Here is a 25,937-nt window from a genome sequence, read left to right as displayed (position 1 = left end):
CAGACTTCTGTTTTGTTCATTGACTTTTCTTGTTTGTCTTTAGTTACAGGTTTATGATAATGGATCGCTTTGGAAGTGACCTTCAGAAAATATATGAAGCAAATGCCAGAAGGTTTTCTCGGAAAACTGTCTTGCAGCTAAGCTTGAGAATTGTATGTGAGCTACATTCCTCTTGTTTTAATCCAGTAGAGGCGAGTTGTGTTGAAGCTCGGTCCTCTGCTGGCTGGTGTTAGGTACTGCATTAATTTATTCTATATGATGCTTTCATAGCTGGATATTCTGGAATATATTCACGAGCATGAGTATGTACACGGAGATATCAAGGCCTCAAATCTTCTTTTGAGCTACAAGAATCCTGACCAGGTAGCTTTATTAACTTTAATTTCTACTATTTAAAAGCTGTTGTTTGAAAACAAATATGGTTGCTTTGAACTTTTGAACCTGTGCAGAAGTTTTACTTTTTGGAGTAGATATGGTAATAATAATATTTCTTCGTGACACTTTTATCTAGTTAACATTCTACATTTCTGATGCGATTTGTTGGCACTTTATCAAGTTGGCTATTTTGCCCTAAATAATATTCAGAAGAAGTACTTGTGATACAAAATGAATTTCAAATAGCTGTTTGGGGGTGGAAGCTTAAAATTATATAGTGCACCGATGAATTATGTTTGCTTGTCTGCTTTGTCATTTTTTTATTTCCTTTGTTCAAGAAATCCATCAAATATAAGTGTTCTGTTACTTGGAAAATTTGGTCTTTAACATGTTGATTATTCAAATCAGTTGGTTTACAGAAATATCTTAGCTGTCTAAATTTGTATACCCTTAGTGTTTAGAATTCAAATGTGCACTTTTTTTTAGTTTATTGTATTCACTTTGTAATTTTTACTTTTTAAGGAAAAGAGAAAAGCTAATGCTATTATACCTTTATTTGGATCAGTTTAGTCGGAGTGGAGGGGTTTATGCAATTTTCTTGAAGCTGTTTCCACAATTTCGGTTAAAGTAAGGTTTGGTTGGCACTCCTGGTCAGGCCACTGTGTGGAATCTGTCCCATGTATGTTCTTGCATCTTATTGATGGTGTATAAGAAAGGGCTATCTAAGTATTTTAAGTGTGTTTATGTTGACACTCCATTTTATTTTTTTCTCAAACCAGTCTTTAACTTTCTCTTGCTTAGTTTTCCCTTTCCCTTCACCTTGCCTCTATTTTCTACCATTTCTGGTATTGCCCCCATCCCCCGTCTCTGTCATGGTGGCGGTCAGGGATCTCCATGTACAACAGAGGAAAGTCCCTATACGGTAGCATGCTCGTGGGGAAATCTTACAGGCACTCACAGGATTCCCAGACGTCTTGTGTTAGATGTTTTTAAAAAGGTTAAAAGCAAGCAAGCAAACAAACAGAACATGGCTGAGAACCTGAACCATAAGGATTCCATTAATTGAAGTGAACTGGACTTGTACAATGCAATAAATAAAAATACAGTTTAGTTCAGTTTGCAGTTAGCTAAAATATGCTGCCTTTTGTTTGTAGGAAAATATTTTTGCAGCTCCGTTATCCTTCGGGCATATGCTTTGGATGGGATTATTTTTCTAGTGTTAGATGTGTGTGCTAGATCCATCCCCATATTTTTACTTCAGTTTCCTCTTGTGATCACATGCATACATTTGTGAGACAGTTACCCAGAACCAGAGATGTGATATGTGGCTATGGAATAGAAGAAAGCCAAATTTACTGGCTTTGTATGCTCATGAGACCCACAAGTACATGCCCACAGATATATGCTTTGTAATATTAAAATTTAGTTTTAATTATGAAACTTGACTTTAATATATATTTAAAGGGAGGTAAGAGCCTTATCTAAAGATTTTTCAGATCATTATTGTTATCGGAAATAATTTTATGAAGTGAATTGATAAATTGATTATTTCATAAGTGGAGGAGCAGAGGAATAGAAAATAATTAATTATCATGTGTCATCTAAGTAGGTAGTCTTATACTTGCTGTGGGGCAGTTGTATTGCAACAAGTATTGATGGTTTCCTCTGTGCTTAATTCTGTTTTGGACTCTGCAAGAAAAAGTATAAGATTTATAGTCTTTGCTCAAGTTGAGGAGACAGGATTAATTACAAGTATAATATATTTACCTAAAGTGTATAGAGGCAGGTGATATTATCTGGACTATAGTGACATGAGCATTCACATTTTTCTTGAAATAAAAGGTCTTTCAGAATTGGGGTGCCTGGCTGGCAAAGTCTGTAAGGTGTCTGACTCCTGGCTTTGGCTCAGGTCATGATCTCAGGGGCCTGAGATCAAGCCCTGCACTGGGCTCTGCACTCAGCATGGAGTCTGCTTAAGACTCTCTCTCCCTTTGCCCCTCCCTGCCTGCACACTCATGTGCATGCGCGTGCTCTCTCTCTCTCTCTCTCTCTCTCTCTCAAAATAAATAAATAAATCTTAAAAAAAAAAAAAAAGCCTTTCAGGATTAAGTATTTGCTTTTGTTAGCATATTGGATCTCACTTGTTTCGGGTACAGTGGGGTGGCCTTGCAAATGAATCCACCTTCGAATGACAGTATTTTGTCTCTGGGCCATAAAGGAGTATATGTGCAATCATTTTGGCTTTGATTTTTCTTGGTGCTTGGACATTTATAGGTGTACTTGGTAGATTACGGCCTTGCTTACCGGTATTGCCCAGAAGGAATTCATAAAGAATACAAAGAAGACCCCAAAAGATGTCACGATGGCACTATTGAATTCACCAGCATTGATGCGCACAATGGTGTCGGTATGTCAATGACACCTGACAGAAATAGGCTGCTAACATTTCAGTTGAAATCCTGCATGGTTCTTAATTTTGTACAAATAAACAAGCAGATAAATAAGAATCGCAGAGGCAGGTAGGGTGGGGAAAGGGTCGGGGGAGGAGGTTGGACTCCTGTAGTCGTGTAACGGGGCCACCAGGGTCTTTCCCTGGTGGTCTTCTTCTGACCTTGGTTTTAGCAGGGAACGTGGTTCAGTCAGCTCACTGAGGATTTCTTTTTGGTTCCATTTAGCTTAGTCGAATGTGGGGAATTTTTTTTCCCCCTAAAAGTCTGTAAGTTTCTTAGGCAGCCACAACTTTGTAGCAGGCACACTGACTTTGTCACCTCTGAAGTCGGCCTATTCCTTTAGCAGGCGTTTTCCTTTTCTGTGCCCAGCCCTGTGGAGGAGCTGAGACCCCAGTTCTCTGGGCCTCTCTGTAGCTTACAGCGTTTTAGTGTCTTTGAACTTTCCAAGGATAGTATTAAATGTGTGTCTGCTTTATAATCTATTTCCTAGACCAGTAGTCTCAGTTTGAAGCTCTAGAGTTTGTCTGTTTGGATTTTAAAGTAAGTTCTTAGTTGGATGTAAATTATTTCTTTCATATTGCCCAATATTTATTCAGTACTTTTACTAAATGCAGTGATAAGTTTTGATGAAAAACAAGACTATAAGATTGACTGTTTTACCTTATTGGTTTATATATATTTGAAACTATACCTCAAAGTGATTTTGGTGCTTAACCTGCTTCTTTTGTATTCATAGCCCCGTCAAGACGTGGTGATTTGGAAATACTTGGTTATTGCATGATCCAGTGGCTTAGTGGCCATCTTCCTTGGGAGGATAATTTGAAAGACCCTAACTATGTTAGAGATTCCAAAATTAGGTAAAGGAAAACTTACAATAAATTATTTTGGGCAAAATCATGATAAGGTACATGTATTTAAGTCAGAATTTCTTGATGGAGACTATAGTTTAAACTGCTACTAATGTAGAAACAAGAAGGTATTTGCTAAATGGGAAGAGTCTTCGGTCTTTTGTTCAGTTTGTTTTAGAGGAAAGCCTAAGCGTATTTAGGATGCCACACAGCGCTGCTTTATTGTGCTATTTATTGTTATTAAATATTAATACATTTCCATGGTGTAAAGCTTCAAACAATGACTCAGTCTTTAATTTTTAACAGATACAGAGAAAATATTGCAGACTTCATGGACACATGTTTTCCTGAGAGAAACAAGCCAGGTAACCTGGAAAAGACTTCTTAAATGTTCATAGGGGTTTCATTTTCTGAGGAAAAAAGACTGAGAGTCATGATGTCTGTGGCATATCCCATAATGTAAAAGCTTAGGTATTTTCAAGTGTGATCATTGTAGTGGGGCCTGTTCTCATCACGACAGCAGTTCCGTTTCCAAAGGTGGGCTAAAGGGGTACTTGAGCTTCCTTAAATTATTACTCAGCTTTCAGGAGAGGAACCAAATTTCATTCATTCATTCAATGATTTTTTTATTGAGGCTTGATTGTGTGCCAGGGACCATTCTAGGCACTAGGGATACACCAGTGAACAAAATAAAGCAAAATTCCTGTCTTTATGAAGCTTATGCTCTAGTTGGGAGAGATAGTGAACACATGAGTGAATTTTAGAGCATGTCATTTGGTTAGTACTATGGGATAAAAAGAAAGCAGGGAATAGAATTAGTGGTTGTGGGGATGAAGTGGGGAATAGAGTGGGAGGGAGTTGGAATTTTAAATACGGTGGCCTTACTGAAGAGGTGACGTTTGAGCAGTCGGAGATAGGGAGCGAGCTCTGCGGAAGTCTGGGGAACAGTATTGTAGGCAGAAAGAATGTAAGTACCTGGTGTACTTGCGGAGTGCGTTTTAGGCCATCCATCATAAGGGCTTTGACTTTTCCTTTCAGCAGGAGTGTAAGGTTTGGAGTAGAAGAGTGACATCAGTGTCTACCTTTAAGGGAAATCTCAAGCTCCTGTCCTGAGCATAGACTGCTGAGGGAGTAAGGCAGGTATGAGCAGGAGCAGGTTAGGAGGCCACCACAGTAATCCAGGCAAGGAAGGGAAGTAGCAGTGGGAGGATTGAGAAGTGGTCACTTTGCATATACTTCGATATCTTTTCAAGCCTTTGCTCATTTGTCTCCTTTTCAGGGAAGTCCACCCTGACCTTAGGCTATTTAAAATTGCAGTCTTGGGGCGCCTGGGTGGCTCAGTCGTTAAGCGTCTGCCTTCAGCTCAGGTCATGATCCCAGGGTCCTGGGATCGAGCCCCGCATCGGGTTCCTTGCTCCGCGGGAAGCCTGCTTCTCCCTCTCCTACTCCCCCTGCTTGTGTTCCCTCTCTCGCTGTGTCTCTCTCTGTCAAATAAGTAAATAAAATCTTAAAAAAAAAAAAAAAATTGCAGTCTTACCAACCACACAAGAAATGGAATGTTAGAGGCTTCTCAGAGTCCCCCCTTGTGCCTCCTACCAATCACGAGCCTCTCCCTCCGGCCTAGTAACTAGCCTGACTTCCAACCCCAAAAATTTGTTTTTGAGCTGTATAAAAATGGAATCATAGAGTGAACAACATAGATAAAAATCCCTGCCCTCATAACATTAACTTCTAGCTTTGTTAGAATCCTGTTTCTTTTCTTCAGTATAGTATTTGTGAAATTCATTCCCATTGTTGCATGGGTTTTTTTTTTTTAATGTTCCTATTTATTTTTTAACTTTATTGACAAATATAATTGTATACATTTCCAAGTGTACAATGTGGTGATTTAACATACATTTATATCGTAGAATGATTAACAAGATCAAGATAATTAACACTTCTATTACCTCACAGTTAACTTTGTGTTTGTGTATGTGTATGTGTGGTGATGCTCAAGATCTACTCTCAGCCACTTTCCAGTCTGCAGTACCAAATTATTAACTGTAATCCCCATGCTGTGCATTAGATCCTCATGGGACCCCGTTGTTGCATGTTTAACAGTGATGTGTTCATTCTCATTTCTAATAGTATTCTGTTGTATTTATATCCTATTATATAACTTATCTATTCTGCTGTTGACTATTTCCAATTTTTGGCAATCATAGATTGCCAGTTACACATATAGATGTATAGTCCACCTGTAACTGATTATTGTGCCTTATATGAGGAGGGGCCAGATTCCCCCCTCCCCCCCAGTATTTATAAACAGTTGACCCAGTAGCTTTTCTTGGGGGAAAACAAACAAAAAAACCGCTCTTTCCGTATGGTGCCACCTTTGACATAAATTAAGTGTGGATCTGTTTCTGGACTTCTTTCTTTTTATTATTGTTTTTTTAAATTTTATTTTATTATGTTAGTCACCATACAATACATCATTAGTTTTCTTTTTGTCTGTTCTTGGGCAGCAGTGTCATAATGACTCTGGCTTTATCTTGAGTCTTGACATCTGGTAGTATAAGTCCTCCAGCACTGTTGTTCTTTAAACTTGACTTTGCTATTTTGCAATTCTTGACCCTTTGAGTATCTGTGTACATTTTAGAGCCACCTTGTCAGTTCCACACATATCCCCTCCCTTTCCAGTTTGCTGGAATTTTGAGTGGGATTGCATTGACTCTAGATCGACTGACATCCTTATACTGTTGAGTCTTCCAATTCACTAATGTGGTATATTCTCCACTTCATTTCTTTCACTATGTTTTATAATTTTGTCTGCAAAAAATCTTGCCTGTCTTCATTGTATTTGTTGCTAGGTATTTGATGGTTTTTTGATGCCATTGTAAATGAGCTATTATTTTAAGATTTTTATTTTATTTATTTTAGAGAGCGCATGTGTATGAGTGGAAGGTGGGGCAGAGGGAGAGGGGAAGCAGACTCCCTGCTGAGTGTGGAGCCCGCTGTGGGGGGTAGATCTCGTGACCCCGAGATCATGACCCCAGCTGAACCAAGAGTCGGAGGCTTAACTGACTGAGCCACTCAGGTGCCCCAATGATTTATTTTTGTTAAATTTTATTTTCGAATTGCTTATTGATAGTACATAGAAAACGATTTTTTAATATTTTACCTTATATCCTGTGACCCTGGTAAATTTATCTATTAGTTCTCCTAGTTTTTTATAGAGTCCTTAGGATTTTCTGCATACACTGCTGTGTTTGTGAATAAGCCCTTCCACTCTTGATGCCTTCTGTTTCTTTTCTTGCCTTACTGTACTGACTGAAAGCATATATAACTATTACACTGAACAGAAGTGGTAAACATGGACATGCTTGACATTTTCCCCTCTCAGAAGGGAAGTTTTCCATATGAAACTATATTAGGTGATGTTTGCTTTAGGTTTTCCATAGATCCCCTTTATCAGATTAAGAAAGTTGAAGGGAGGGATTTTCATTTCTTTTTTCCTCATGTTTCCCAAGTACCTAGAATTGTGCCTGCCGTGTAGTGAGTGCTGGTCAGTGTTGGAATGAACGGAGGCGTGTATATGTGTGTGTGTAGCACTGACAAATTCTCTTGGTTTATTGCATGTGGGGTGTGGGAAGAGATTTCTGGTTTGAGGAGCTGGAAGAATGGAGTTCTTAGTAATGGGGCAAGGGAGACCACAGGGGAACAGGTTTAGGGGTAGGTCAGGAGTTTGGATTGGGATTTGCTGGGATTCCAAAGGACAGTGAGAGATCCAGGAGCCAGTGTATGAGGCCGTGGGTGCACAAGTTCCTGGAGGCTGGTGGGAGGATGAGGCTGGTGAACGTAGGAGTTGTTAGCCTAAAGATGGATTTCTGGTGTTGAGGAGTGTTGATCTTGACTGGTAAGATTTCTTTTTAGGGGAGTGGTCCTGCCTCAGTGTACAGTGGGCCTTTCATCATTCAGAAGCTGATTTTTCTCTTTTATGGGAAAACTAGGTCTTGCTTCTTTCTTCCTTCTTCAACCTGGTTTTGGTATGTTTTATTTCCAATTTATACAAAGAATGCAGCTATTTTCTATAGAACTAATGGCTTTTGTGGGGAAAAAAAATATGGGCTGTGATAGTCCTTGTACTTTAGTACTTTTTACTTTATAATCTATTCGAGGTCCTTTCCTGTTTTGTTTCTGTAGCCTTAAAAGTACAGGAGTTATTTCATGCATTTTTAAATTCTAGTATGTTCCTTACCTTTTGTCCCTTACAATTACAAAAATGTCTTTTACATTATATCTCAAAATAAGTTTCTTATTTCACTTGCCTGACAGTTCCTGACTTCAAAAGTGTACTTTTCCATTGAAAAAGTGATTTATGTAAAAACATATTCTAGCAGGATAGACATTTGCATTCTAATGTTGCTATAACCGTGAGTTATTTTCTTAGAAGAGATAAATATGTTGTATTTGTGATTAAAAAATTACAGAATAATTGTGTTACTCTTTTAGATGAGATTGCTAAATACATGGAAACAGTGAAATTACTGGACTATGCCGAGAAACCTCTTTATCAGAATTTGCGAGACACTCTTTTGCAAGGACTGAGAGCTATAGGAAGCAAGGATGACGGCAAGTTGGACCTCAGCCTCGTGGAGAACGGAGGCTTGAGAACAAAGTCAATAACAAAGGTGAATTTTGTTAAGTTATCCTTTGGCTTCCTGTGATGGTAATTGCAGCAAACACTAATTTTAGGGAAGTAAATCAGTAAAGAAAAGTGTAACGGATTGCTTGGCAATTAAGTATCTGTTACCATTAGGTAAAGGGACACTCTTTATGAGACATGAAACATGTAGAGGGCTGTAGAAGAATGAATAGATATCTATTTCTTTTTTTTAAAAGATTTTATTTATTTGTGTGTGCATGTGCCTGCGAGATAGAGTGAGAGAGAAAACAGGCAGGGGGAGGGAAAGAGGAAGAGGGAGAAGCAGACTCCCTGCAGAGCAGGGAGCCCGATGTGGGGCTCGACCCTGGGATTATGACCTGAGCCGAAGGCAGGTGCTTAACGACTGAGCCACCCAGGCTCCCAATAGGTAATCTGTTTCTTATGTCCAGTAGCAAGTTTGTAAATTCCTGGAAAGATTCTAATTTGGGATACTGACATCTGGCAGGGGGATTTGGATGGGGCACTCGATTCACAGTGTGGGTGTTTTTTTCTCCCAGGCCACATAGAAGGGTTGGTCTTGTCTCTTAGCTCTTCCTCCTTTGTTGGTGCGGTCAGAGTGTTTATCATTTGAAAATTGGTGTTTGAAAATTACTATTTGAAAATTAACGTTCGAAAGTTTCCTTGTTTGCTGGTGTGAAGTGCTTACCGTTTGAACATTATTTTGCTCTTTATAGAAATGTCATTATGTAAAGCTATGTAGCTGCATATAAAGAGGTTAATTTATCGGAGAGATAGGTTAGCAGTGAACTTTACAGGCAAATATTGTGCAGGCATGTAAATAACTCCTGGTATCACTTTAAAATTTAGATTTTACAGGTATGCATTAACTTACTGATTATTTTTAATAGTTAAATTATTGATTAACTCAGATTTCCTTTATAGTCTGAAATTATTGAATACAATAATGCTTTTAAATGGAAAAGAACTACTTTTAGAAGAAAAAAATATGTATTTTTTAAAGATTTTATTTATTTGAGAGAGATAGTGTGAGAGAGAGAGAGCACAAGCAGGGGAAGCTGCAGAGGGAGAGGGAGAAGCAGGCTCCCTGCTAAGCAGGGATCCTGATATGGGGCTCAGTCCTGGACCCTGGGATCATGACCTGAGCTGAAGGCAGACCAACTGAGCCACCCAGGCACCCCAGAAAAATAGATACATATTTTTGTACACTATTGACTATTTTTACTGTCACTGACTCTGTAAATTCCAGTAGATTCCTTTGGAAATACTGTATTCTGAACTATGAGAAAAAGGGTTTAAAAACAAATTTTCTTTCTTTAAAATAAGCAGCATTATTAAAAGGTTTTTGTAGTTCTTTTTAACTTATAAAGGAGATGGAAATTTTGAAATTGTATCTTGAATTTGACTTTTTTGGCAAATAGTAGGTCTCTTTGTAGTTTCACTCCAAAATCTGAAATTACACACACACGTCTACGTATACATTTTTTTTTCTTTTGTAAGTTTTTTCTTAATTACATCGCTCCATTTTTGTGGTCAACAAGTGTGTTGAGAACCACATCCAGCTTTGAAATTAAGAGGATAAAATGGAAGCCCGAGTGGAATTTTTCAGTAAGGTAGTGAACTTAGAGTTTGCATGTATGTATAAACATACAGAATGCATCTTCCTGCTCAGGACAGATTTCTGTGCATTAATATTTATAGATAGCTTCTGTGGTGTTTTCCTCTAAAATTTTGCTGATTGAGAAGTAAAGATCTCTGTTGCAGTGAGAACTTGTCCAGTACCATACCCACTTACTTTGCAGATCACTGTTATTTGGACTTACATGCTGGAGAAAATTTGGTTTCTGCAGCTTGGCTGACTTTATAGCTGAATAGGTCAGTCTGCTGCAGAGCTAACATCTGTGACCTTACAATTCTCTTGTGTCCTTGGGTAGTTCAGAAGGCTGGAAATTTCCTGCTGGATCATCCCCCACATGTATAAAGCTTTATTTAGAGGGGAAAAATTAATGAATAACAAGTGAACTATTAGATTTCCTTTATTAGTTTACTGCCTTTCTCCCCCCTCTCCCTCATAGCTGACACAGGGCTATTCTTTGTATTAAAAAGAAGTTAATAAAAGTTAAGATTAGGTAAGATCATGAAGCTGCTTGATGGCCATGTAACGAGGTGAGTTGTTAATTTGGTGGCCATTTGTCTTGTGTTTTAATGTGAAAGAGTTGGACCAGCCCAGTTTTCTCTTTTAAGATTTTCTTTCTTTCTTTCTTTTCTTTCTTTTCTTTCTTTCTTTCTTTCTTTCTTTCTTTTTAAAGCCCCAGGACATTTTCTTCAAATAAATTGTAAATACTCCTTATTTAAAGCAAATAAAAGCAGAGCTCCACCAACTGAAAAGTTAGGGGCTCTCTACAAGGAAAAGCTTTTGCTTTGATAAGTTAGTATGCCATCTCTTCTTTTAGCAAGGGGTATGTAATCAAGATGTCATTTTTTGCTCTGGTTACTAGGAAGCTCAGAGTTAATTATGATGCTTAATCATAGAAATTCTGTTAATCCTTATAATTAGCATATTTTCTCCTTTCCCTTTTCATGATTTCTTAAAACTTTTTAAGATACATTCTTTGTCTTTATGACATTCAAATCTCTTTTGAAAAGGGATAGTTTTAATTAATACAATTTGTATTTCTCTTTATGTTCCTGAGAGTTGTCCATTATGGTAAAAACCTATGAGAATTGATTAGCAGTGGAATGAAACAAGGTTTCTATCCATTTTTAAATAGCCATGCTTGATTATGGTACAGTAAATTTGGAAACTAGAGTGAAATATGAATTTACCCACTTGAAAATGTTTTCAACCTCAGTAGCCCGAGTTTTATTTAAAGCACAGGATTTTGGGATAACATAAGGCTGAAGTGGAAAAAAACTAAGCATCAATTTACCCTTAGGAAGTACACAGCCAAAGATTTTCATTGTTAATTATAACTGAACACTTGCGTTAGAATTGGGCAGTCCAGTTCCAGCAGTTACTGGATTCAGTGTGTACTCTTAAACCAACATTCAACAATGTAAAGGTCTAATTTATGTACCTGGTCTAGGCTAGGTCCCTGGGGCTATAAAGATCAATAGCATGTAGTTCCATCCTTAAAGAATTCCTTCCTGTCCCATCTGGGTTAAGAACAGCTTAATTTACTGGAAAGAACTCAGCAAGTTAAAAGGACATTAATACCTCCATTAGCTATTTTCTTGTAAGGTTTTGATTAAGTTGCTTGCCCAAGCCAACAAAAAGGGCTGTTCATTAGAATTTCTCGAGTCTCATCCCTGGAGATTCATTGAGTAGGTCTGGAGTGTGGCCCTGTGATTTGCATTTTTTCATTTTCAGACAGTATATACTGTTGTTTCCTATGAATGACTCGCACATACCCTTCTCTCCACTCCCATATTTTTTAGTTCTTTTAAGTTATATTATGCTAGTTGGCCTTCCTAGAGTTTCTCTGAAAAATGATTAACCATTAAATAAATCCCTGCTGGCACTCAGCTTGGAACATGGTACAAAGAGACGAATAAGAGTCCAGGCCTTCCATTGCCAGCCAGTGGCCTGCAGCTCCTCTGGTGGACACCTTCCTGTCTCTTGAGGTGACTGCATCCCGTGCAGCCTGTAGTTTCAGTTAGATGGCCCCAAATAAACCCTCTGAATTTGGCGAAAGTCTGTCTAACTTGGTTAGCATGCTAGAATAATAGAAACTGTATTTTCCTTAGATAAATTTAGATGGTTGAAGTCAAGACACTTCTTTGTTTTCTGATGGGGATTTAGTCTTAGTTTTTTATGTAAGTGGATTCATTGTTTACTAATGATTCTTTCCCTAGGTGCTTGAGCTCTGTATTTTAAATCTTGTCTTATTTGGGCTGAATTTTGTCAGGTAGCTTTGCTTCCCTATGTGTGTGTGTATATATATATATTTTTTAAGATTTTATTTATTTATTTGTCAGAGAGAAAGAGAGAGAGCACAAGCAGGGGGAGCAGCAGAGGGAGAGGGGGAAGCAGGCTCCCCGCAGAGCAAGGAGCCTGATGTGGGACTTGATCCCAGGCCGCCGGGATCATGACCTGAGCCAGAGGCAGACACTTAACTGACTGAGCCATCCGGGCGTCCATTTTCTCTATATTTTTAAGTAAGGTTATGACATATGTACAGAAAAATGCACAAGTAAATGTGGAATTTGAACTTTACAAATTGAGCATGCACATTTAAACATCCCCCCCAGATCAAGGTATGTATCATCACTTGAGCCCCAGAAACTTCTCTCAGGCCCCCTCTCAGCCATTATCCTTCATTAAGAATAAGCAGTGTTTTGACTTACAACACCATAAATTAATTTTGCTATTTAAAGAACATTCATAGTAATAGCACCATACAATGTATACTTTTTTTGTGTCTTTTATTCATTATATGTCTGAATTTCTATGCTGTTGAATGCAACAAAAGTTTTCTGTTTCTTGTTACTGTATAGTATGGCACTCCATTATATGAGTACATCATAATTCCTTTATCTCTTCTATTGATGGACAAACGTTTATACTGTTTCCGGTTTTTGGCAGTTGTAGTAATGCTGGTTAAGAACATTCTTGTAATTTCTTTTGGGAACTGCATATATTTATTTCAAGTGGGGTGTATACGTAGCGGAAGTACTGGGGTAGAGGGCTTACTTATGTTTAGCTTTAGTAGGTGCTGCCAAGCAGTTTCTCCCAGCAGCTGTCCCAGTTGATGCTCTCACCAGCAGCTTACGAGAGGTCCAGTTGCTTATCGACACTAGCTTTTGCATTATATTTAATTTTATCCATTTTGGTAGGTGTGTACTGGTGTTTCTATGTTGTTTTAATTTAATCTCCTTTAGAATATTGATTTTGAACACCTTTTCATATGTGTATCAGTCTCCATTGCCCTTTTTCAGTGTGGTGCATTTCAGATTTTTTGTTCCTTAAAAAGGGGGGAGGTTGTCAGCTTTCTTTTGATTTGCCAGACTTGACTACTTTGTATATAAGCAATCTATGTATTACACACATTTTTTTTCTTTCTTTCTTTCTTTCTTTTTTTTTTTTTTTTTACAATTGGTAGGTTATCTTTTCATTCTGTTAATGTGGTAATATCTCTTGATGAACAGAAAGTTCTTCATTTTAATGAAGCCTAATTTACCAGTCTTCTTGTTTATGGTTAGTGCTTTCTGTATTCTATTTTGGGAAAATTTTGCCTACCCAGATCATGAAGATAATTCTGTTATTATCAAGAAATATTATCTTTTGTATTCAGGTCTACGATTTAACAGCAACTGATTTTGTGCATAGTGTAAGTCTGTATTTATTTACCTCCTGTGGATAGCTAGTTGATTTCAACCATTTATTGAAAAGTCTATAATGTCCCCACAGCATGTAGCAGACTTTCAGGTAACCGTATATGTTTGGGTCTGCTTCTAGAAACTCTTTTCTGTGCCATTGGCCCACTTACCTTTTTTGCCAAGCCACAATGGGTGAACTACTGGCTTCATAATGATATCTGATGGTGGAAGTCCTCCAACTTTGTTGTTCTTCTTTTTGTCTTAGCTATTCTTGGCCCTTCAGCTTTACATATAAATTTCAGAATCAGCCTATTAATTTCTACACACGTACTTCTGGGATTTTGATTGAGATTGCATTGACTCTGTCATTTTGGGAAGAATTGACATCTTCACAATATTCTTTTCTGTCAATGAATATGGTACACCCTTGTATTTAGGTGGTCTTTGATTTATCTCAGTCATGTTTGCAGTTGTCTCTGGCTGTGTAGAGATCATATCCATCTTCCATGTCTGTTTTCTTCTAAGTGCTTATTAATTCTTCATCTGTTTCTTTTGTATCATCTGTAATTACCATAGAACTTTACTTCATGTCATTTGGTTGTCAGCTCTGTCTGCTGTTTTTTGATGTTTCTAATATAAGTTCTGTAGTGATTATTGTTCTATTTATTGGCTGTGCAGTTTCCTTGTTATCTCTTCATTTTCTCATTTTCTTTTTTAAATTATCATTTCTCATTTACTCAGTTTTTAAAAATTTTTTTTTTTTTTTAAGCCTCCAGTGCATGTTATGAAATTTTCTTCTTTTGGGAGGAATGTGTTTTCTTTCAGAGTGGAATCTTCAGCTGTCTTTTGTGTGCTATGACCATTTATCATCTTCTCTTTTTGTCCCCAAGATTTCTAACTTTGTTGGTGTGCTTCTTCTCTGGATCGTATTAATAGTGAATAGAATAGCTTTACCTGGGCTTAACAGATTATTGTATTTGTGAATCCTTGGCTTTGCCATTGGATTAAACTGTTTTGCTTTTCCTCAGGGTTCGGATTTGAGGGTTTGGCATTGTTAAGGGACTTTTTTTGCCTGCAGTTCATACTCTGGGAGGATCTGGAGGGCCATGGCTCAGCTGGTACGCAGGTCAGATTACCTGTCTTTCCTCAGTACCTGCTCCATTCCGTTCCTGGCCAGAGGAGGCAAAAATTTGGTAAAATCTAAATCCATGGGAGAGAAACCTCGTTGGGGATTCTTCTCTATGGCTTTAGCTATGTTTTACTCATTTTCTGTTTTGTCGTATATTTTGGTAAATCATTGTTTATTGTTGAAAATAATTAGTCTTGAATGATTGTGGTTATTCTGCCCTCTTTCTCCAGGGAAGAAACAGAATCACATGTCCTGCTTTCAATGAGGGACTGTGGGAGTAGGGAACGTCTCTTCCAGGGGGCTGTTCCAGTCTTTCTTTTCAAGCTTCCTAGTTATATTTTGTAAATTGAAGGTCAGTGGTGAAAAATTTCTGAATGGTGTTCACTTAAGTTCTTTTCCCCAATATGGTTCTTCAGGAGCCACATGTTTCTTTCTAAAAGTGTCTGACTCTTCTTGGCCACAACTTCCCAATGGTTATGGTGAGAGGCTCTGTCACTGTTGCTGCTGAAATATTTTTTAATTGCTATTTTGTGTTCATTTCTTCAGAGTTTAGTGGGGCAGAGGTTGAAGTACTACCCCCCAAATGTCCCCTATTTTACACACAATTTAGCTTGTTTGTGGGTGTGAACATTTCAGGGTCACTGAAATCTGTGTCCTTCCCCCACGAGAGTAGACTGCGCGTGTTGTGCTGTCACCCTCTCAGCTCCTCATAGACCGTCTCCCACATTACAGTCACCTGACATTTCAGTTTTTGTACACGTGGTGGCATTAATTCATTTTCGGATAATGACAGTAAATTCTTCATTCCTCATGGCATCTTAAGAGTGGAGAACTTGAACTAGTGAAGAACACAATATCCCTAACTTTGTTAGTCTTATGTTGTAGCATTTTATTTTGCTAAGCCCTTTCCCCCAGACCTGTTAATAATTAGCAGAATTCACGAGTTGTACTTGCTCTTCCTGCCTCCAGAGTAGATACCTAAATGTGTTGACAGGACATCTGAACAAAGCAGTAACAACAGCAACTACAAATACAGTGAAGTCCTGCATGGGCTCCATTTACAGTGCATCGATACTTCACCACATGGCATTCGTGCATGTGGGGTTACTCTGGACACTTACCTAAGATGATTTACAGAACTCTGAAGTGATTTCTTCCAGGACTTAGAGTTTTCGAGACTTAATGTGTATGTGTTTAATGTTTTGATAAAAGCTAAGATTACTCTTTTGCTTTAATCTGTTTTTTAGCATGTATTTTTCACCTTGAGGATGTAGACTGTAACAGTGCCAGGCACATAGTGGGTGCTTAGTTAGTATGTGGTGGGTTCTCTGCCCCTGGTAACGTGAAGGCCCATGTTATTGCAGAAGGAAATTGTAATATTCATGATTCTTGTTACAGCCTTTATCACTAGAACTCATTTAAAATAATAAATCACTTTAATGCATTCTAGCAGAATATTTTTAGATTATTCTTTAAATTAATCTGCCCCTCTTTTTAAGTCACTCACTTCCTGACCCACTTCCCATCTTTTCATCTCTTCTTTTTCCGATTATGTCTGACCTTTTCCTGCTTTTCCTCAAAATATATCTGTAATTACTCAAGTCCACTTAAACATTACACAGTTTGTAAAGGGCTTGGAGTAAAATAGGAAGTCAGCTCTTTATGATTGCAACACTAGTTGAATCGTTGCTCGAGAGGTGCAGACCCATAGATATTTCTGTGTAAAATAACCATGCTAGGCTCCACGAGAGCTCCGCACATATAGAAGGGAGAAACAGGAGTGTGGACGAGGCTCTGCCAGGCACACAGCTCGGTGGACTCTCCCTCTTTAGGAAGGGATGTGCTAACGTGGGAGCACAGCAGCCGGGGACTGTAAGGGAGGCGGCATAGCTCTGAGACGGAAATTGGAGCAGGAACGAAGAGCTCTGAGTTCTAGTCTTTCCCACGCCCAGCTGAGAAACACTGAGCCAGTTCTCTTAGCCTTCTTCTGTCTCCAGCCTCAGCGTTTTCTGTCTATAGTGTGAATTTTAACTAACTCTGCTGGTTTGTAAGTATTGTGTAACACACATGTCTGCTTTGCTTTCATAGAAGATAGGTGTTCTGTGTTTTTTTAGTTACTGTCGAGTAACAACCTGTTTTTTTTTGGTTGCTGTTAATGAATGTAGGAGCATAGATGAATCATGCTATTAGTTTATAAAGTCTGTACCATTTGCATGGTGACTTCAGGTGGTCTTAAGTAAATAAATAAGATGAACTGATTGGTGCAGTCAGTCTCTAAATAATTATATTTAGAGTTCTTTGTTCATCGACACATGTATAGTACCAAACATTTAGAAATTTTAGGCTGTATATTCTAAGTTTCTATAATAAACATTTGTGATTTTTATAATAAAGAGTTAAAAACCAACAACAGTCCTGAATACTCCTCACCTTTGATATAGCCATGGATCTGACTGGCTTTTCTTAGAGGCTGTTGAAAGCATCTAGAGGTGATCTTTTGATGTGTGACCTGGTAAGCAAAGAATGAACGGGTCTTCGGTTTTTGCCTCGCAGGATTTTTATTCTTTGTCCTGTTAAAACAGCTTTAAGTCTCTAAGTGGTCTCTAGTCAGTGTTTAGACTATTAGTAAATTATCAGTCCAAATGCATCTAGCTGATTTGTCTTCCTGTTTCTAAGCTGGAAGTGAGAAGCTGCTAATTAACTAAATTTTAGCCTAGCATATCTGAACACTTCAAAAATACAATGTGTAATACATTCGCTAATGCCCTTTGAAATAAACCTAATTTTCTGCAGATATTTTAGCTGTGCTGAATTAAAAGAAAACTCTATTCTAAGTTTATAAGTCATTCTGGTGTATTGTATAATATTTTGATTTCATTTATAGATGCAGAAGCACTTTGTGGGACCTGGTATGGAATATGACAGAATCAGAGATTAGCGTAGTCCCTTTGTGAAGCCGTTTTTTGTTCAGAGAGAACCAAAATATGCACTATCTGAAGCCCAAGATGTTGACAAATAACAAAGTGAAGCATTAGGAGATATCAGGAGAAAGAAGCTGCCAGTGAATTTGTTTGGAATTTTACTCATTGCCTTATAGAATTAATAACACACTTCAATGCTATTAAATATGAAAGGTTTTTTTTTTTGAAATTGGTCTTTTCCTGTAGGCTATTGGCCCCTTCTGTCAAAACTAAATACATTCTCAGAAAAGTTGGGCAGAAGATACCCAGCTGAAGTATGGACTAATGAAATTCAGTGCTTTATCTATCTATTGCATGATGCTTAAAATACAGGTGTTTTTTTTTGTTGGTTGAATACTGGCTGATTTTCATTCCTATGTAATTTACTTGCATGGAGATTAAGAAAGCTCTTATTAAATAAGCTTGAGAACAAGATGAATGCACTAGGTTCTTGGGTAGAATGTATTGGATAGCTCCCTTTATAATGAGCATTTAAAAATCTGCCTCCTTAAAATCGGAAAATGCATTCTTTCCTGTATGGAAAGCAATAAAGTAGTGAAATATTCCTCCTTAATTTTGGTCCGAACGAACAAAAGTGTCTGTGTTTATTCCTGCCTAATGCATCACAAATCTGCTGACATGCTAACCTTGGAGTCTTGGCTGGCGTTAATCAGGCCTGTGCACCGGCAGGAAAGATGCACCTAATGCACTCCATCAGTGCAGTTTGCATATGGAAGTTCTCACAGGGGAGCTGCCCTGTGCCAGCTGAGGGTTACCTGCCCACTGCAGTTATTGTATGTAATTATCGAACCAATCTGTTCAGCCCAGCAGGGTTTAGATGGTAATCATGAAGCAACACTTTGGAAAAGAAAGAGGTAAGGCACTCTCCCCTTTTCTCATCAGTTATATGAAGTTACAGCCATTCTTAACAGCTATTTTTGAGAGGCAATATCTCCATATACAAATCTGCTAAATGAATGCCTTTGAAAGTTTCTTAAGGTTTAGTCAAGTTATTTTTGTCTGTGTGAAGCGTTTTCTTCAGGAGCGTGGCAGGGATCTTGGAGTGCTGATCTTTCCACGGCCACCTTAAGAATATTTTGAAACAGTGGGATTGTTTGTAATATGTAGATAATAACAGTTCTGACCATTTTGGGGTTTTAAAGTAATGTGGTTTGAGTAGAGTGGAGCTTTCTCATGCAGCTCTCTGTGGAACAGAACCCGCGGTTGCCATCAGGCAAGAGAACGGTGTGATGTCAGCAGGCAGTGTGGGGAATGGCCCGAAGCAAGGGAAATGCTTAGATGAAGTTTAACTTAATATTAATTGTTAGAAAATATAAGTGAGGATGTTCCGATGCATTGTGAATCTGAAATTTGGGACAGATGAGAGGACTTCCTAAACGAAATCTGGGCCACCCAGGGAAGCTTTGAATTATCATTTGGATTTTAACGCATTTAAATTTGAGACTATATGGGATAAAGTTATAGGAGAAATACAAAGTTGTAAAGTTATTACTAAGTCCTTCCATAGTGATTCCTACATGTAGACGTGTGGAGTAATTTAAAAACTTCACACAGGACTGAACTAGTTAGAAAATGTGTCATAGTGATAGAAAATAATAAAAAGAAACTGAACGAACACTTGGGAGAACCACCTGGTGACAGAATTTAAGCATTAACTCCTAAGTAACCCTCAACTAGAAAAAATAAATAGAAAGCTGGAAAAAATAAATAGAAAGTTGAGGAGAATCCAACCTATTTTGGAGATTTTAGGAAAGCTGTGTACTTTTAAGACTCTTCCTTTACAGGAAGGTGTCCCCCTTAAACTTTTAATGAAAAGTATACCAAAAGAAGACCTTTATTGGAAGTTTGTTGTTATTGATTCATGAGCAGAATTTTGCCATTGATTGATAGAGTATAACCGGTGATATACTATATGCACAAGGTGTATATTTTCCCCTTTATCAAGTAGATTACTGTCCCTCCCCCCACATAGCCCACATACATTGTAAAATGCGGAGAATAAGTATCGTTGGCCTGAGTGATGAAACCAAGTTTGTTAAATGCTTTGCTTTTAAAAGAGAGTTTCTGTATCATCAGTCCTGATGGTTAGGCTTTCAATGATGAACTATAAAAAGCATAAAAGCTTGGGGTGGTTACAACAAACAAGCTGACATTCAGACTAACTGAATAGTTGAAGATTCTCTTAATCCCATTTTCTTCCATCCACAGCCCCTTCCCCTTAGGTAACTACCGCCCTGTAGTTGTGTGTATTCTTACTGTATGTTTTGATTCACCCACACCTGGATAGATTCACATATATACTAGTATATGGTAAGTTTGTGTCTTTACTTCTTTGACCATCAGACCACATCTCTCTCTCTTTTCAAAAATCTTTGTGTGTACCAAGCGCAAGAAAGGAATCGAGGAGAGCACTGAATCCAGTGTTGAAGATATGGAATGCTCAGGTACACAGACAGAAGAGGCCACAAAAACCCGTAAGTTGAACAGTCTTGCCTATTAGCTTTTTCCATATATAAACACAGATTTCATTTCCTTCCGCTAAGTAAGAGGTTAACTTATGGTCATAACATTTTGATTTTATGATAAAATATCATACAAGAGGATCTTCTATTTGTATAGTATTATCACAGTGTCCTTTGTATACATTGTATTATTTACTGTTCACAGTAGTCACAAAGTTGGGGTGGGGAGCTACTCTCATTTTGCATCTAGAGAGCCCAAGACATGGAGCACTGAAATGGCAGAGCCAGAGCTCTTACCTCTCAGGCTGCTCTCTTTCCATTTCTGCACACGGATTACACATCATGGGATACAGGGGAAGGTCCAGATCCGGCGAGTAGTACCTGGGCTTACTGCGGCTGCCAAGTTCCACGGGCCTGAGCCATCCGTGTGCCCCCCACAAAGTCTGCCAGCTCTTCTTGTCTCTCAACAAGTTGGGGCGCAAGGAATTAAAGCCTCAGTCATCACTTTTCAAAGCTCTTGAAGCAAAAAGCAGAGTATAAAGTCATTTCTGAGATGGCTCGTAAACTGGTGCTGAAGGCTCTTCCAGTATGGAGCCGAGCTGGCGTTGGCATCAGCAGGGCTGCATCTGCAAAGGGCACAGTGGGGTTGGGCTTCCGTGTGGTCCACTTCGTAGACGGCTGGTGCGGATGTGTAGGTGCACCTCTGGGCGGCCCAGAAAAGGGAAAACAGGTTCCAGGTTTCACAAGAGATGATTCCTTGGGTGCGATTAAGAGATTGAGCGCTGGTTGCGGTACCAGGCTTTTCTTTTTCCAGACTTCTCTCCTATCTCGCTGCCTTTTATTTATTTATTCTTTTCTTGGTCCTGAAACATTTCTCACTTTCTAATAGAAAAGGCTCATTTTTGGTAAACGTTTCATGAGAGCCCAAGTGCCCTGTTGAGTCGGGCCAGGGACGTATTTTACCTTCCCTTTGGTAGTGTCCGCCTGTGCACATCTGTGGAAGACAAGCCTTTGACTTTCAAAGAGAATCTTCTGCACTCGAGTCTGTTAACACTGTCTTTCTTGTGTAGTATGGATAGGACATCCTTAGGTTCACATGAATTCACCCCAGACAATACTGGGGGTATCTAGAGAGGGAGGATAGAACCTCATCCTGGAGGCTAAAGGTTTTGAAGAAGTTCCTTTCTGTCTCCTGCAGCCATTTTCCGATCCCTGCTGTTCTCCCCGCCTCCCGTCTTGTTCATTTTGTTATTAGGAAGTGAGGAGTCCCGAGGAGCAGTGCATGGAAGCCTGTGTCAGCCAGAGGCTAGCGGCAGCAGCTACGACAGTGAGTGGGAGCAAAACTAAGGAGCATTTGTAAAGATAGAGCAATATTCTTACTTTAAAAAAATCCCTTAAAAAGTTTTTAAAACAGAGAGTTTCAGTTCAGCAAAGGAACCAGCCCACATTGTGATAATAAGGTTGATACCCATTTAGACTGGAGTGAATTCACAGCTGTGTGTGGAGAAAACTCATGCCTCTCCTGACTGCCTGAAGGTCATTTGTTACCTGAACTTTGCTTAATGAGCATCAGAGTTATTTGTTTTGATACATCAATAATTTTAAATTGGACTATAATTATGAAAAAATGTTTCTCATACCCCAAATTTTAACTTAAGGTCCTTACGCTGCTGGTTTTCACTGGGAGAAAATATATGAGTATTTTTGTTTTATTTATTAATAACAAAAGAAGAGTGTGGACCCCATTGCATATTTGAGGAGAACAATCCAGATCTTTTGTTTCAGTTTAAACAAAAAGAAGATAGAGAATAATCACATTGTCCCTGGTTTATATAAACTCCAAATTGCTTTACTTAAATGCTGTTTCTCTTCTTATTGTAATTTATCCTTTCTCCTAAAGTATAGGGCTAGTTAAAGTATTTTATTGTCTAAATATTCATAAATGAGAGAAATACTACCTGAGATGGTAAAATGTTATTGCTTCTGGCAAAAAAAAAAAAGGCCAGTGTTCATGAAAATACGTATTTGTATTCATCATTTTAAAATAACTTGAAGGAGGAGGCACATTATTATGTTTGAATTTTGTTTTAAAAAAATATATAATACAATTCAGTGACTTCTGTGTCCTAGAGCTTTAAGATTTTGTGTCATAAACGTGTTTCAAGAATGGTTACCTCTAACAGCAGCTTTAGAAATGTCAGTTTCTTCATTAACAATTTTATTTTCAAACACAATTTATGGTTTACAATATGGTAAGAGATTTTTCTCACTGTGTGATCTTTCAGAATGCTGTGCCTGGCAAAATGGGAGCAACTTTCCTTTAATATCTATTTAGACCATTTTAAAAACATGTATAATTTTCTTGATACACCTAAACTCATTTTGACTAGTTGGTGGTCTATTGTGTAAGAACACATTCTGAAAGCTTTCAAAATGTGTATTGTGTAGGTTTTCTCAAAGAAAGAGAGGGGGTGACGGGGTGGTTTTCAAGAAGAACAGAGGCCTCTAATCCTTTTATTTTTATGCAAGGCATAATTTTTACCAATTGAGAAAATTTGGTTATTTGCTGCAAGTAATTTTTTCCCCCACAAAATGATAAGCCTTAAAAAACCATGCATATTCTGGCATTTCAAAACTGTCCCAGTACTTCAGAATTGTACTAAAAATTAGTTAATGTAGCCATGATATTTATGGCTAGCTGCTTTGTCCCTCCCGTTCATAAAATGGACAGTACTCTACAACCTTCTCTTGTGAGTGTTGTATTTGAAGTAACCTTGAATTTTGGTCCATTCTTGAGAAATCTGAGGGAAGCAGGATTGACGGTTGGTTACCTCTCGAATATCTATGATCTAGTCAAAAAAGGGATATTTTTAAGGGCACACTACAAAGAAACTTCCCACTTATTTTAAATTTCTGCATTAATAAAATCATAGAAGAGTACTTTTCCTTTTTCAGATACCAAATTTTACGCGTTAGTCTTGAGATTGCACCTTTTACCAATAGTAATAAATTATGAAAATGGGTATATTTTTTTAAAGAGACGAGAAGAGGAAAAATATTTTTTCTGCCACAATTAGAATTGATTATTAGGGAAAATACTGAATTGATACCTGCAGCAAAGACTTCACGTTGCAGGATCCTGATTACATAATAAATTCCACGTAGTGTTTTTAGTTGCAGTGAAAAATTTTAAATCTAGATTGAAGGAGATAAGCAGCAGTGGTGTTTAAGAGTAAAAAAAAAAGCATAAAATGACAAATTAGGATGTTAGTGATAATACTACTACTTGAACAGAGTGATAACTATTGTTAAGTGTCCTTTGTAATGTGACTATTCCAAATTTATTGAAAGGAAGATGTACTATAGTACTGATTATTGACCTGGATTTTGTGATACCCTATTACGCCCCACCTCAGCCCATCACAGTATTCCTCCTTTTCTATGCAAAATTAATTTCAAAATTCTTGAAATAAAAAATTAAAAATCTACCATGGAATATTTTTTATTTATCACAAAAATTGAGGAAAAAGCTCAAAAGTTTAAACCAGCTGTAGTAAAGGCTATCTATTATCAATGGCAGGAAAAAAAAAAAGATATCCATGTAAATTTGAAGTTTGCTTTAATTGAAATATATGGCGGGGCGCCTGGGTGGCTCAGTCGGTTAAGTGCTGCCTTCGGCTCAGGCCGTGATCCCAGGGTCCTGGGATCAAGCCCGGCGTTGGGCTCCCTGCTCCGCGGGAAGCCTGCTTCTCCCTCTCCCTCTGCCTTCTGCTCTGCCTATCTGTGCTCTCTCTCTTTCAAATAAATAAATAAAATCCAAAAAAAAAAAAAAATATGGCAATGAAATAAAAACTGGAACTTGGAAAAAACAAAATAAAACACTGCTTTTTAAACTGATCTTCCACACAAGTAACTAAGACTATAAACAGAAAACCTTTAGGATTTATTATTAGATGTGGTAAATATTTTGTCCTAGATTCAAAGAATGTTTTGTACATTTCAGAAAAGAAGTATTGATCTGTTGCTTAGTGCATTCATTGATTAATTATGGGTGACCATGCTGCCCCTCACCCTGGTACCGTTGCTCTTTTCCGGGCCAAGGGAGGCGTGAAGCAGAGGGAAGGCACACATCATTGGCCCATGCTAGGCAGCCGTGATCAGGCTTACACGTACCCTTCCGACTGCTGTGCTCGCCTTGGAGGTAGAGTGGGGGTGCTAGGTGGGAACAGAGTCTCCTTGGTGAGGTGGAGTTCCTGTAAAGAATTCCGCCCCCAGTAAAGAATCACGGATTTATTCCAACTCAGGAATAGTTGGATGGGAACTGTCATGAGGTACTTTGACTGGTATCAGATGTGATGCATCTTTAGAAGGCTCCTCAGTTGGGATCTCTTTAATTCCTAGTGGAAAAGACTTTGGGTTTTGGAATGGCCAGGGCTCTCCTGCCTAGAGAGTATGGGTAACAGGCTTTAAAAAGCAATACATTTTATTCCTTGCTTTTCAGAATATGCGTTACTTCATCGCTTCCCTACAGGAAATGAAGGCCTGTCTTGTTGCTATAGCTTACATTAGGAGTTATTGTTTTAAATTGCACAATAAAAGTTTTGGGGAGAAAGATTTCAGTGCCTTTGTAAATTGGATGTGTTTTACCAGTGGGAGAGTTCTGTTGTGACTTAAGACTGAAAGGTAGATGTTAGCATATTTTTGGACATACTAAAAAATGGACACAATTTCCTAAGATTTTCAGGCTATTAGCCATTACTTTTGTGTAGGAATTTAATCTCCACAAATCCTCATAGTCAGTTAGATTTTTAGATACGAATAAGTATATACGGAAATGCTTATATATCTGTTCTTTAGTTTTTGTAAGTTAATGATTTGAATTTCTTTGTTTTTTTTTCTCTTCAAGGTTCAAAAACCAGAAAGAGAGTCCAGAAGTAAATCAAATGCTGTCACCCGACTTTTCTTTTCTTCCTGTCATTTGACTTTTTCCTCTTTTTCTATTTTAAATGTTATATTTTCATGTGAGTCTTTGAGGTTGGGGCTGACCATGAAATACTATGTCTTTGAAAAATATAAACTTTTTTATTAAGTAAATACTTTGCACAATTTATTAAAGGCTAATTATAAAATTGAAAATCTATAGGTCATACTCTTTCAGCTGATCCCAAGCTGTATGTGTTTGAGGTTCTGAAGCAGCTGTAAGAAAAGCCACCATGATGTGTACTTTCTAATCATTGTCCATTGCCCCGAGTGTATAGAAATGCTTGGCAAAATCTTCCCCTTTAAGCAGATATACAAACCTTAAAATAAAGGTCTCTTTTTGCATGATACAAATACACCATTTGTTGTGGCCATAAGATTTGGATTGCATTGGTTCTGTTCAGTTCCACAAGCATTTATTGAGCACCTGCTGTATGAAGCAAGAGGAACAAAAAAGGGAAAGGGTTATGAAAGCAAAAGTGGGGTACTAAGCAGGTCTGTGGGAGACCAAACCCACGTATTTGAAAGTGAGATTGCAGAATGACTACCTACGCATGCAAACTGTATGAAAAGAAAATACGATAAAGTATCCAGTGAGTGGTAACATGATTACAGATTTATAGACTGGCTTCTTTTAAGGAGATCCTGTGGGGAAAAAAAAACAAAGCAGACTTATTGCTCATTCACAGGAGATTATTTTTCTTATAAGTGTCGTTTTTGTAGCATA

General features: G+C 38.0%; 1 protein-coding gene across 4 annotated transcripts in view; it reads left to right on the top strand.

Annotated features, from left to right (window-relative positions):
- VRK1 (VRK serine/threonine kinase 1) overlaps window positions 1–25,552 on the top strand; it is an 81,842-nt gene extending 56,290 nt beyond the window's left edge. The window contains exons 6-14 of one of the 4 annotated variants that reach the window (XM_044917978.1): window positions 44–152; window positions 271–363; window positions 2,650–2,782; window positions 3,562–3,682; window positions 3,980–4,038; window positions 8,168–8,346; window positions 13,488–13,490; window positions 20,155–20,242; window positions 25,137–25,552. In XM_044917978.1, coding sequence (XP_044773913.1) covers window positions 44–152; window positions 271–363; window positions 2,650–2,782; window positions 3,562–3,682; window positions 3,980–4,038; window positions 8,168–8,346; window positions 13,488–13,490; window positions 20,155–20,242; window positions 25,137–25,168 — 817 coding nt within the window. In that variant the 3' untranslated portion in view covers window positions 25,169–25,552. Of the gene's footprint in view, window positions 1–43; window positions 153–270; window positions 364–2,649; window positions 2,783–3,561; window positions 3,683–3,979; window positions 4,039–8,167; window positions 8,347–13,487; window positions 13,491–17,671; window positions 17,781–20,111; window positions 20,243–25,136 lie in introns of those variants that run through there. The other 3 variants (XM_021679687.1, XR_002479789.2, XM_021679688.1) reach the window with 3 other exon arrangements.
- The last annotated feature ends 385 nt before the right edge of the window (window positions 25,553–25,937 follow it).

The sequence above is a fragment of the Neomonachus schauinslandi genome, chromosome 9 (genome assembly GCF_002201575.2).
Source record: "Neomonachus schauinslandi chromosome 9, ASM220157v2, whole genome shotgun sequence".
Classification (NCBI taxonomy): domain Eukaryota; kingdom Metazoa; phylum Chordata; class Mammalia; order Carnivora; family Phocidae; genus Neomonachus; species Neomonachus schauinslandi.
The sequence above is the reverse complement of the archived record's forward strand: the minus strand, read 5'-3'. Positions and strand labels throughout refer to the sequence as shown.